The sequence below is a fragment of the Larus michahellis genome, chromosome 11, assembly GCF_964199755.1.
Source record: "Larus michahellis chromosome 11, bLarMic1.1, whole genome shotgun sequence".
In the NCBI taxonomy this organism is placed as follows: domain Eukaryota; kingdom Metazoa; phylum Chordata; class Aves; order Charadriiformes; family Laridae; genus Larus; species Larus michahellis.
Genome location: NC_133906.1, coordinates 10,450,557 through 10,464,733, shown reverse-complemented (window position 1 = coordinate 10,464,733; position 14,177 = coordinate 10,450,557). Strand labels below are relative to the sequence as shown.

At 45.8% G+C, this 14,177-nt stretch overlaps 1 protein-coding gene across 2 annotated transcripts in view; it reads right to left on the bottom strand.

Annotated features, from left to right (window-relative positions):
- Positions 1-9,709, bottom strand: part of UBTD2 (ubiquitin domain containing 2) — a 62,770-nt gene extending 53,061 nt beyond the window's left edge. Inside the window, exon 1 of one of the 2 annotated variants that reach the window (XM_074603904.1) lies at positions 9,573-9,709. In XM_074603904.1, coding sequence (XP_074460005.1) covers positions 9,573-9,642 — 70 coding nt within the window. In that variant the 5' untranslated portion in view covers positions 9,643-9,709. Of the gene's footprint in view, positions 1-618; positions 3,007-9,572 lie in introns of those variants that run through there. The other variant, XM_074603905.1, reaches the window with a different exon arrangement.
- Between the last annotated feature and the right edge of the window lie 4,468 nt (positions 9,710-14,177).

Sequence of the window (14,177 nt, the reverse complement as noted above, 5' to 3'; positions counted from 1 at the left end):
GCCTTGCGAATATATCCAGTGAGAGTTAGTGAAGTTGTTAGTCCAACCTTCAGATAACGTTTGTGGTTTCCAAACTATTTAACACGTATGCTACACTTTGCTTCCCATTAACACTTCCAAACTGCTTACTGCCCGTATCTTCTCACCCTCCCTTCAGTCCCTGTGCTAACAAGCTTGGAGGAACCAGAGCCTGCAATTAGTAGAACTGGGACTTATACCTGCAGTATGGTCCTGCACCAAAAAAGTATCTGAAACATGGTTCCATGTTCAGAGACCTTGAGTGTCCTCTCCTCGCTTCCAGCATGGCCCCATGGGTCCTTCTTGTCCCCCACTGGGGACAGGGATGCAAGGAAATGACTCATGCGAGTGAGGTTCAAAAGCATTTGGTGGGTGAGAGCCCAACTGAAGGCTAAACATCCTGCATTACAGACATTATTTTGACATACATAGCTTTTCCTTGCACCAGAGATGAAGCAAATGCATCTGAAAAATCTCTGAAGGCATTAAGTCATCCAGCACATGAGACATACGCAATGCTTTGCTACACCTTTGCCAAGAAATACTTTGTGCGGTACATATGAAGTGTGTGAATTAGTAATTTTAACTTAAATCATTTACCTTTTCACCAGCCAGCCGTTATCCTGCAGTTGCCAATGCCCTACAGTAGGCTCAGGCACTCAAACAGCAGCGTGTTGCCAAAAAAAAAAAAAAAAAAAAAATTGGCAGGAGAAAATGGCATTCACCAGCTGCAGGTACTATCTGCTATTTTGTAGGTACTCTTTTACAAAAAGACTATATTTACCCATTCAGATAAGAAATCACAGATGATAGTTCTGTGGCGGAAAAATAAAGCGACAAAGTAAATGCCATGAGAGTGCCTTCTCATGAATCCAGAGTGCCCTTGATCACAGCGTGAGAGCAGAAATTGAGCTCCATGACTGAATTCTAAAAATACGAAGGTAACAAGCTTCCCACCCCAAACTACTGTACTCTGCTCCCAAGGCCATCTCAGGCCCCCAGACTATTCTCAAAGAGCACATGTATCTACTGGGAAAAGGTGAAAAATGCCTTCCTACATCACGTGTTGTCTGAACTAGGAGAATTATTTATAGTTGCTACATTTATTATAAATCATTATAAATCACACTATTTTCTAAACTATTGAATGTTCATAATTTCATTTTATGAAAAAATATTTTAGTTATTTATAGAAAAGTGTCAATAGCAGTACCTTGAATATATATATTTTAAGGATAAACTTTCCCTATTAAACATGTGCAAAGATAACATGCAATCTACAGCATTGTATGATACATTTTCACGTTTAAACCTCTAATCTTTTTCCCCCGGGCAGCACCTGTTCTCGCTGAAAACTACTGAAGCACTCTTCACTACCATTTGTAAAGTGCCTTTTCTTTCATGTTTGAGAACGTAGGAAAACCACATGACAGATCAGAAGCTCCCCAAACCTCCTGCCTTCTACCTAATCTTCAGCACAAGGATGTCTTTTTATACACACACACATATATATATATATATATAAAAATATAAAAATCCTTCAGCACATCTGAGTTTCTACGGAAGCGAAGAATCATTTCTTCAGAACTGTGCCCATCTCCTCCCACAAATGGCTTTCAAGCAGGGCTTTGAATTTTTCCCTTTTAAATCATGTTCGCTAAGGAGGGGGGGGAAATGGGAAGAGAAAAGGACATCGAGAAAAGGATGAAGGGAGGAGCTGTTAAAGTGATCTAACAGGCAAGCACAGCAGCACGGATGCCCATCCCCACCAGTATTTCTACTTTATGAGGTACAATTTTCAAATGCTTTACATTAAGCCCTAATAGGTCAACTGGATGTGGAACAGCTCCTGCAAATTGATAGCATGTATTAATTGCTCATGCACTTATTACCTGCAGAACCTGCAGTGCCCCTGAATCTCTCAGTCCTGTGAAGTCTCAGGATGACAGGCTACTTATGTCATTTTAAATATTTAAGGTAGCCTAAGAAACTCCAGCCCCATTCAGCATTTAAGACAGAGTTTTTAATTTACTTCAAAGGTGGGAAACAGAAGGAAAACCCTTTATGCGGTTTGCGCTGCCCATCTTTTGTCCATCTCTCATTTGCCCAAAGCTAATCCCATTGTGCCAGGAGAGAAAGCTACTACCTGGCTAATAGCTGTGCGATCAGCTCAGAGGCAGCAGAAGGCAGCAAATACAAAATTCAGGTTCCAGCTGAACCTTAAATACACCATGTTAGACATCCTGCATATTTTACTGCACGCACACAGGTCAAGACAGTAAAATATCAAGTTACATACTATACTATAGGTATTTTCCATCGACTCTGCAAGCAGTGCAATGAGCACACATGCTGCTTTTTGGATGCGTCATTCTTCTGCTGATATTGGTAACTCAGTATGAAACACTGAATTAGATACCGCACTTTCCCACTGGAAACAATCACAATGTGAGGGAAAAGGGTTTCTTTTCCTTAAAAAAACAAAAACCAACACACGTGCACTTCTTTTACTTCCCAAGTAGTGGAACACTTACCTTTCTTCAAATCTTAGATTTCAGCCAGACAACATATAGGCAACAGATTAAGCTGTAACTGAAAACCTCAGAGTGCAAGTGAAGTGTTTCATTCAACAGCCAGAAACCAGGTTACTGACTGCAGCTTTTTTATTCTTCCTTGTACTCCACCTGTTTCACAGAACAGCTCACTCCATTCCCTTTCCCTTCTGATTCCGGGCAGTTTAGCCTCATTGCTCTCACCGAGTGATGTCGGGCACCAGCCTCCCACCTGCGGGACCAGGAGCCGTGGCACACACAGGCGCTTCCCCAGCGAGGGGATCCAACACGCCCCACGCACTCGCTCCCGACACGCAGATTCACCAGCCCTGCCAAGCCGCAATACAAACACCAAAGGCTCAGCATCGCTGTGAGCAAACACAGCCCGTAGGTTTTCAGTAAACAAAGCAAGCAGATGCCTCGGAAAGCCCGTATACACAGGCAGCACTCGCATCGCCCTGGCATCCATCCAAGGTCAGCGCCTTTCCGCATGTTGAAATTCAGCATCCCAAGCTGGCAAGACATCTCTGAGGACCATCTCATCTGCCTGATTACTCTTTTTTTTTTTTTTTAACTACAATTATGATGACTACAGCTGTCTAAATGGAGCAGCTTTTAAAACTAGAATTAGGAAGATTTAGAAAAGCTCAATTTCATAACGTGACTTTTGCAAAAGAAAGAACAGAGTCCTACAGAGCTTCCAGCTGGAAGAAAAATAAAACCCACAAACCTCCACAAACTTCACCCAAAGCACCTGCACGTAGGAAAGATGAAGACTCCTGCCTTTAAGCCACCACTAGGGCATTACGCACCCAAGAGATGCCACACACAGACTTCCCAGCTTCATCCTGGCTGCTGGGTGGCATAACTCCCCCATAGAAAAGCTCTTCCCTTCCCAAGACAGGGATGCCATCAGCTCTGGGAAGGGAAAGCTTGCGGCCGCACACTCTGCTGCACCTCTCCTCAGGGAACATCCCATGGGAAGGAAAACCAAGCCCTTCCCGCATCTTCTTTAGGAGCAGTACTTGGGAAAGCCATGCTGCACGGCCGCGGATGCACTGGGATCTGGCTTCTCTGCAGGAGAGGATGGACACATTGCACCAGCCACGCTCAAAACGTCACTTTGAATCTGGTGAGAAAGGATTGGGAGCATCTTGAAGCACGTGCTGGCCAGTACAGCGTACTTTTCCTTTTTTTTTAAAAAAAAAAACCAAACAAACTAAGAGGAAAAAAACCACCCTGAAGTATCTGCAACAAAGGAGTCTGGCAGTGAAGCAGGGGCAGCAAATTGGAAACAACTGCCTAAAAATGCAACTGACTTTTATACACAGCGTTTGTCTACAAGACAGGGCAAAAGCGCTTTTTACATCAAACCCCATAAGAATCACAGTCTTTCCGGGCTTATAAATGAGCAAAGGAGCAGTTGTATTAATTTATCAAACACAGTCATCTGGTCAGAAGTTTTTCAGGTATTTATTTTCTTTCTTTTTTTCAGGAGCTGGGTAACCATACCAGCTGTGGCCAACTTGATCCTTCTCTGTACCTGCAAGAAGACTTGCAAAAATTGGCAAGACATAACTATAAGGCAAACCTTTATTTCTGGCTTCAACAGTATTATAATTTGTGACTCATTAATTATATTATTCAACACTCACATGAAAAATAATAGCTATCATATTACCTGCTGCAACAAGAGTGAATCGCTGCTTTTTAGTTTATTCAAACAGGCAACTAATAATATTTTCCATTTATCAAAAGTCTCCAAAGCACAATGAATGTTCAATTTATTACATTTAATATTCAGCAAAGGAGAACGTTGTTGTTTTCAACACTGAAATCCCAAATAGAAAAATTAAAACAAATCACTTCATCTAGAAACCAAACAAACAATTACATGGAGGAACAACGCCAAAAAGGAAACTGAACAGCTGCGTTTGTCAGCCCTTATTAACAGTAAAAATAACACCTTATTTCATTTTCTAAGAGTTACTTGTTATCACCTGAAAAACAAAACAAAGTCTTGTTTCACTTTACAAAATCAAAGTGATATTCCAGTAGAAAAATACTTGGGACTGAATTATCAGGCGTTCTCAGCAAAAGATCCACAGTTCCTCATAATCTCAAGGATGCTGTGGGTACCCAGCCCTCAGGAAACCAAGTCATTAAAGGCGACTTTTATTAGAAAGCTCTGATAAAAACCACACATACTCTTGTGGACGTCACGAGAGATTTAGAGCAAGTTGTAAGAGTCATGCTAAGCTTTTCTTATTATTCCATTCATTTTTTGTTTAAAAAAAAGTCACAGCAAGACCTAACAGCTAATGCCAGCTGTGATTTCATATTACTTTTGCAAAAACACACCCAGCACCATATTTCAGGGATGCATTACTAACCAGCAGGAAACTACCTGGAGTCTAAAGCTACCTCCTTTAGCTGGCAACGAGACCCCAGAAAGGTGCTGTGTGGGGGCATGTACCATCACAGCTTGCACCCAGCAGCTAAAACACGCTACAAAATGCAATCTGGAAGCAGGAGATTCTTTGTACAAGGGGTAGGCACCAAATGCTATTAACTGCTCAGTCATAAGATGCTTGTTCAACCCCCCCATGCAAGCTGTGCATAGCCCTACTGTATTAGTCCAATTGTGAGCAACAAATCTGACTACTTAATATGCAAATTCCCTTGGTCAGTCTTCCATAGAAGCACCATGAAAGCAGTTATTGTAACTTCAAATTAGACATGTGATATGCAGCACTGCACCACTCTCAAAAGAAAATATTTAAAAAACTGTTGTCCAGTTACCAAAAGCAGAGGTTGAGCACAATATTTGGCTTTCCAGAAGTCAACGAAGCTCTAGCACCGCATCAGATTCTGCGAGAGGAAGTTATATTTTTAATAATCTCCTACTCTAGTGTGTCAGTCAAATGTGCAGCCCTATTTCCACTTGTCCCTATTATCGCTGCTGGGTGATAGGGGCAGCAGTAAAGAAGACAAATTTCAAACAGAATCACCGTCTTTTATAACAAAGAAGGGCGATAAGAACTCCAGCAGGCAGGCGAACATCATGTCAAGGAGAGCACAGCAGCAATCAGACAGCTGCAGCCAAAAGCCTTAATCTGTAATGACTTGTCATGTCCGTACTTCTAGACACTGGATTTCCTGCCCTTTCGTTATTCCACACAAATAACTGTCTCCCTGAACTTTACCAAGTAAGACAAAGTAATATGCAACTTCTAATAGTATTAAGAGTTTGCCAGAAGAAAATGAACGGGTTCCTGTTTCTCCTTTTCCTTCCCACTGCTCCCCTCCAAAGAAAGAAAAGAAATTTAGGAAGAGCCCTCCAAAAAGGACTTGCCTGCGGGGCTGGCAAATTGGCAATGCAAGTTCTCCTGTCTGTGATAAACCAAACATACCCTATAAGCCATTAAACCTTACTCACAGGCACAAGCACAGAGTTTTCCAGCAGTTAACTCCAAACCCAACGCTCTTCTGAACACACAACTGAAGAAGTCACATAACGTGCAAGTGGCCAGAGAACAGCTACTTCTCCCCCAGTCTCACCATCCTGCAGAAGCTCCGTTACCTTTGACAGGACACAGCAAAGCTCCTGAAAGCTTGGAATACCTGATGGGAGACAGCTGAGCCAAAGGGATAGGGGGGAAAAAACCCTGTGTCTATAAATCACTTAACAATCATCTTTTATTCTTCTTTCTACTTCCTTTAAAGAGTCACCAATAAATCCATCTCACCCTCCAGGACACCCACCCGCCACAATACAGCTCTGCTGGACACAATGCACCAAGCGTCCAGACAGGAACTTTTTCCTAAATACGACAAGCAATATTCTCTTGAAATGAAAACTTGCTAAAAAGAGCAGTGATAACGAAACAGCTGGTACCAATCTGCAAAGACCATTTCATTTCCAGCAGGATGGGCAGAGCAGCATCTGTTTAATTCTTGTTACGGAACAGACTCCTGCTTCGGCCAACGTGAACAGAAACGTGCAATAAGCTGGCACACACATAGGAGAGATGGTATTTTTGATTAACTTAATGTTACACAGGGGGACACACCTGAGTATATGCAATGGCTCTCCGGATACATGCAAGCCTCTTGACCTTGAAAAATACCAATAGTAACAGACAAAGTAAGCGCAGGCCGTCAGGGCACGCTGTCAGCTCTGCCGAGAAGTAATGGGAAGTGCCAGTGATTGACAAAAGGACTGAGGAGAATACGAGGATGTGACAAATTCTCATCTCAACTCCAGTGATACAATCGAGCAAGGTTTTGCCAGCTCCACACAGCACTGTAATAGACTGAGACCAGTATGAATTAGATTGGAGATCCGGCTCCCACTTTTATGCGCCGCTATTACTATCTAATCCGTCTCTTGACCACTCGTAATTCACCAAGAAACTTTGCCATTCTGGGAAAAAGACAAAGCCCCCCCAAAAGTAAGCCCATCACTGGCAATGCTCTGGTGAGAACTGAGGTGTTTCTGTTCCAAAACACCTTCCTGAGATTTATAAATGATCTGGCCCTGCTCATTGACAGCAATCTGAAAGTGAATACACCAGACCAGGTCACAGCACAGGAGCTGGAGAAAATGAGCCTTCTATGGGAAACAGGAACAAGTCGTCTTTCTGCACATGTCTAGTCTCCAAATCGCATTCGCTTGTGCTTCAGCCGGTTCGCTTGCTGATGCCTCAAGACACAAGCTCCCTCGAGAGCGCAAGTCAGATTTCATACTTGGTGTGGGCATGTTTCAGAATTTGTAAAGCTAAGAATTAGCGCAGGCTGGACTTTGACATCTCAGGATTTGTAAAAGATATTCTGAGGTTCTTTCAGCTTAACCTACAACCCCTTTTTTTCTTGTTACGAGGCAGGACAGATACATAACATTACAAAACAGGCTATTGCACACTGTAGTTGATTGTTTAAGACAGACCTAAGAAGCCTATAATTCAACTGAAATTTCATCACTTCTCACTTCAGCAAGACAACCTTAAGGAACATTATCCTTAGAGCATGAATCAACACGAGCCAGCTGACATGCATTTCGCATCTCTTACATCTTGAAAAACCCAGCTGCTGTTCTAATGCACCACGCACAATAGGTTATTTAACCCCAAAGCAGCAGCGTGTCACGCCGTGTAAACACCAAGCAGGAACGTGCTCGTAAGCCCATCCGGGACAGCAATCCGTAGACAACTCGGAGCGAGACTCCTCACCTCACGTGCTAATACTGGGCTTGTAATAAGACTATTTTACAGTATCAGACAAACTGATAATTTTTTTTTCTTGTATCTCATTCATTTGACATCAGGCAAGATAAGGGCAAGGAAATTAAACCCAGGCTATTTCTGTGACATGATCTCACCTCATAACACCTAGCTTCTGAAGCAGGTCTCAGAACAAACATCAGTGTAGCTTTTAATGCTATTTTTTGGTCAAGATTTTTTGGGTATGTGAGGATTCCCACTATTCTTTTTCTTTGACTTTTATTATGCTCTAGTCCTTGCCGCACTGACACTCTTGCATTTTTTTACTGTTTGGTAAGTCTGCTTCGTACAGATGCATTTTTTAGATAACTCACTTCTTCCCCTTCTTTCTCACTTCACTAGAACAGGTTGTCCAAAAAAGCTGTGGATGCCCCATCCCTGGAGGTGTTCAAGGCCAGGTTGAACAGGGCGTTGAGTACCCTGGTCTGGTGGGAGGTGTCCCTGCCCATCGCAGGGGGTTGGAACTTGATGATCTTTAAGGTCCCTTCCAACCCAAACCATTCTATGATTTCATGAACCTCCCTTTTTTCTTAGCAAAGAAGAGTAAGGAAGACTCATACTAGACAAAGCTATAACATTCCTTTTCATGACAATGATGTAATTAAATCCTACACAGCTCTTAGCAGCTGGACTTTCTGGTATTTCTATGAACTACGTATCTGGCATTAATCAGCAGGTGGCTGCTCAAGATATAATTCTAAGAGCTGCGTTTTTTTGCTTTATGGAATGACAGCAAAGTCACCGATATGACAGAACACCCATCAGCTGAGGCATCTGAAATAAACCCAGACTGACAAATAATACTCTGTAAGGCACAGGGGAAGACGCAGACCTAGGTCAGCAATTTTCAACCTGAAGTCTGTGGACCCTGCATTCGTGAGGACTACTTAAAAAGTCAAGTGTCCTGTTGGTAGGTTGACTTTAAATGACTATAAAGCATATACAGCTCAGCCGGAGAACACCAGGGGTCCACAAACCCCAGAACGTTGAAAAAGCAATCATTCAGACATTTAGGTAGATAAAAACATAAGGATAAAGGCCGCTTACGCTGCAGCAGTGTTTCCACATAAGCTACACTCGCTAAGTAGGTGTGCACTTGCACACGGGTGAGAACACGCTGCTCCAGCATCTGAAGTCGCTGCAAATTGATTATTTAGCATAGGTGATTTAGGCTGGAGGAAAGCATCCATCTTTCTTGGAGAGACTAAAAAGAAAAATAAAACCCAGACCCGCCGCAGTGCCAGGATCTAAGTTATCTGAAGAATTATTTTTTCCGCACACCACAAGGAGCTGAGCCCAAGGAAAACAAAGTTTGGGAGCCCCAGGCAGGCCCTTTCCCCAGCCTGTCTTTATTTCCCCAGCCGCCCGCCCCCGGGCCGCGCCGGGCCCGCGGAGGGGCCGAGCCGAGCCCGCACCCGGGGCTCTGCCCGCCCGGGCACCCCGCCGAGCCCCGCAGGGCTGAAGCCGGCCAGGGGTGCCCAGCCCGACCCCCCGCACACCCCCGCCGCCCCGGGAAAGTTGCGGCCCGGGCCGGGGTCGGCCGCGGGGAGGGGTGGGGGAAGCCGGGCGCGGCGCCTCGAGGGCGGCGCGGCCCCCCCCGGCCCCGGGCCCGGCCCCGCTGCAGGCCCCGGCCCGCAGCGCCCGCCCCGGGGTCCCCCCCGCGGCGCCGGGGGCGGCCCACCCGCACCCCCCCTCCCAGCCCCGGGTCCCCGTCGCTCACCTCCGGTGCCGTCCGAGTTCTCGTTGAGGCTGCCCGAGGAGTCGTGGTGGGAGCCCACACACCCGCCCATGGGGCCCGCCCGGCCCGCAGACCCGCCGCCGAGCCGCCCCCCCACCCCCCTCCCCCTGTAGCCGAGCTCCGCCGCCGGCCGGGCAGGCGCGATGGCTCCGGAGCCGCCTCCTCGGTCTGCAACACCGCCCCCGAGGCGCGGCCTCCTCTCGCCGCCCGGCTCCGCCTCCGGCCGGCGGGGCCCGCCTCGGCCTGGGGCTCTCCCCGGCCCGGTGCGGGTGGGGTCGGGCCGCCGCCTCAGCGGGTCTTGCCCTGCTGCGGCCCGCAGGCCGGGACGGGCCTGTCCGCCGCCACCAACCCCGGGCCGCCCCTCCCCGGCGGGCAGTGGCGGCCCCGCGGGGCAGGGCGAAGCCCCGGTGGAAGTTGGAGGGCGGCCCCGGGGCGGGGGTCGAGCCGAGGCCGTGGGCCCGGGCGAGCGGACGGGGGAGGAGGGCGAGGGCCGCGGGGTGTGTCTGGGGCTGCGGGGCAGACCCCCGGCTGCCAGGCTGGGGCTGTGGGGGTCGCGCCAGCGGGACCTCTCCGGGCCTTCGGTGGCCAGGTGTATTTATTTTTTCTTCCTGTGCAGTCTGGGGCTTTCCCGTGTTTCCCTGTCTTATTTATGTCTGCACAAGAAGAGAAAGAACATGCACACTCGGAGATAAATCTGTATACCACTCATAATCCAAACACCTCTGTTAACAGACAGCTCCAAACCATGACAAAATTAAAATGAAAACTAAGCAAAACTGGTGCTGCTTGGTCAGTCCGCACCTGACTTCAGTCCTCTTCAAACAAAAGTTCAACTTCTGTGTGCTTAATGCCTAGAGGGGTTATCTTATTGCAGCAGCAATCTGGCCGTGGGTTGGGGAGTTATGGTTCGTACGCTATCAGATGCACTGTAGCTCTTTGAAACAACCTGCAATAAGTCAGAACATTGAAAAATGGAAGCAGACAGGGCAAAAAAATAAAGCACGGTAACAGACTGTGCTTTGGATTCCCCACACGCTCTGCTATACACGGCAGCCTAATGTTCTGATACACAAAACAGCAAAAACCAAAAGCTGAGCGCCTTTTTCTCCTTAAAGATGACATTGCAAATGCATTTTTTAGAATTAAAATTGCTTAGCTGTTTGTAGAGCTCATAGTGACCGCAGTGAAAGGAGTGGATGGACAAATCCATTTTTCTACCATTAATTTTCCTACATAATCTTCATACCGAAAGACCAGCCAGGCTTTGGGAAGGACTTGTATCGATAATTAAAATCCCAAATGTATGAAATAAGCTGAGTGCAAAACACCGAGCACTTTATCATCTGGGAGCAAAAAGATGTAGAGCTGGTTTGTTTTATGGGCCCAAATTGGAAGGTCAGGACTGGTAAGAAAACCAAAGGAAAGATTATTAAAGTCAACACATGCTAATTACAAGAAAAGCAAAAGTTCCTTGTCTGTGCAGAAGTTTAAACCAGATAAAGGAAACACACAGAGCTCGGTTATTCTAGTTTTCTTTCCAGGTTGTATCCGAGGGCCACACGGGGGTTTGCCGGAACATACACAGGTACAATCGAAGGTATACCAGGTGCATTTTTTATTTATTTTGCATTGAACTTAATTTGTTCAAAATTGTAGGAATGCAGAAGAAAGTTCAGGATGTTTGCAAATTTTCCTGAGAGTAGGTGCTGATGCGGGTATATCATCCTTGGAGTACGTTAGTTCTGCAGAGAGAGCGTGGATTGCAGTGGGGAACTTAGGGCAGCTTCCACCTCTGGATATTGTCCCACCCAGTGAGATCCCAAAAATGCCTGTCTGCGAGGCTGAGGGGGGTTAGGGACAGTGTGACTCTGTTCCGTAACGGGGGGGCTGCTGGCTGCGAGCTGGCGTGGGAAAGAATGTCCACGCTGAGACAGCAGTCTGCTTGCGGGGCTTTGCAATAACACATCGATGTTTGTTATTCTGCATATTTGATATTAAACTAATTGGATACCTTGTTTTTCTCATGCACACACTATGTATTATACATATATATGTATTTATCTGTATATAAACACTCAGGATAGGCCAAAGCCAATATTTACTGCCTGACCCCCTGTATCAGGATGATGTACTTGCAATGCACTAATAAAGCACAGAAGGCAAACCAAGACTTTTTCTAAATGGATGATTTATTTTGAAGATTATATTCCTCCACAAAATACGTTTCACAAGAGGCAAGGACTGAGATTTGCAATCTGAGTCTCTGCACTCTAATCTTGGCTCTGCCCTAGATACCCTTGGACAAGTCACATAACCTCGATTGCTCTGTTTCTGTCGGTAGATTAATGTTTATCTACATATCTCTTGGGGGTATGGCTAGGATTAATTAATTCTTACTCTTTATTACTTGCTAACTGCCTGCAATGTGTGGGATGTGAAACACTTTGAAGATCAGAAGTGTCATTTCACAAATTAAACGGGGTAATGAATTGACTTTTCCATATAGGTACAACTACTCTATATGGTTGGAAACGATTCTTTGCGGGTCATAAACCCTACAGTGCAAACAGATGAAGGATTTTTTTGTGGCACAAGATGCTACTGGACCGCATGTTGTACCCGGAGCGCCAGAGTGATGGGATTTGTGGCCCAAGGAATGTGGCATGTAGAAAGTGGATCTACATTTGCGTCGTCAAGATGATTTCCTGTGTATTCCTATATATTGAAATATTTTGTGTACTTGACCGATTTTTCTCTCCAATGGGGATCTCACTGTTTGCTTGCAGTCAATGGTGGTGGGTTTTGCCATCACACGATGATACAGTATGATAAATCCCTGTTCTCTGGTGAGTCATCTTTGTGTGGGAACAAGTATGAGATGCTGACAAATTGCACCAGTGCTGAACCTTCTGTCTCAGGCATCAACATTTTGATTTTTATCGGTGCTACCCAGGACTGTAGTATCAAAGTCTTATCACTGTAAGCGAAAGTCTACCCAGATCTCTTTCATCCTCCTTTGACAGATGGGAAAGGGAGACACGGGAGATGAGGTTATTTGCCAAAGGTCCCAAAGGAAGCAGAAGCAGGAAAGAACCGTGGAGTCCAACCGCCGTGTGATGCTGAGCTCGTCTTCCTCCTCGGAGAGTCTGAAGAAATTTAGCAAGTTGCTATTTTCAGATTTACTTCCACATGGCTCCTTTCCTGAAAGCTAATGAGGCTGTAGCCTGATTTTCACAGGCGACATGATGGCGGTTTCCCTGCCCCCATATGATGCACAGCACTTACATTTAGATGCGGTTTTTGAGGAACGCCGGCTCCCATTCCAAAACTCCCACCAGTGATTTTCAGGCTGACTCCAAGCTAATATAATCCATCCCTTAGAAAGCCATACCAAAGCGACTAGTGTTAGTCTCCACTGCCTAGAGACCGCAAAGCTATGTCAAAAAGATGTTAAACCAGGCAGAGTTTGTTTTCCTGGAATGACCAAGGGAAAGAAATCTACTGCACAGAGGGGTCCCTGTGGTTGAGGAACCCCATCAGACATGAGGACATCCAGAGCTGGCTGACTGCAAACAGAGGGAGTGAATGGCTGCCCAGTCCTGCCTGTGCCTCCCCTGTCCCCGCTGGGCGTGCGGGTCCTTCAGCAGATCGCCAGGAGCACCCAGACCCCGCTCCCAGTGCCTCGGCACACATCTCTGCTGCAGGAAATGCTGGGAGGGGCAGCCTGAGCTTCTCGGGAACTTCCATCGATCGGAGGGTGTATTGCTGTGAAGAGCAGGTTGTGTTTCTCTCCTGACCTCTGCCAAGCCCAGCTGCTGCTCCTGTGGGCTACTTTTGCGGGCTCTTTATGTTTCCTCTGTTAATAACAGAAGGAAAGGTGATGTTTCAGCTTTCTTTTATACACTTCTGCAAAGCTCTGTGGTTTGTATCCTCAACAGCTGTAGAAAAGGTATCACTGAAAAGCCTAAAAATCACTATTTAATATGCAGCATCAGAGAAGGTTGTAAAAATCCCCAGGGGTTGTGAATTCTACTGCGGAAACCCACAAAATTCCCCCAAATATTCCTTGCTGGCAGTTTTGCTTTGCCCAGAACGCAGCAATGGCACTACCCTCTGCTGCCAGACTGTTAAGGAAAGGCTCATTTTCTCTTGAGCATTTCAGCACTGATGTTATTTTACAGGGACCATGGAAGTAATTTGCTTTTTAGCCTGAAAACATTGAAAATGGATAAATGAATCAGCCTGGAGTTTAATCAGATATTTCTCTCTTCATGCACGTATTTAAAACCAGAACTTTCTGAAGTTATGTTTGTGAAATACTTAATTTCTGCGGGAAAAGAGTTGCTCTAACTTCAGGCTATAGATATATGAGCAATTCCACTACAAGTTCCATTTCTTGCCTGCGCTGGAAATCAAGAACTTACAAACCAAATTTTTAACTGGGTAGAGGGAGCACGTATCTTAAAGTGTTAGCTGTTGGCCAGCAGGTACCGGCATGACCGGCATGAAGGCAGCTGGCAAGTGAGCTTCCCACTTCCATTTTCTGTTTCATGACAGCTTTATTGCTGATTCTCCCTTTAAACATGC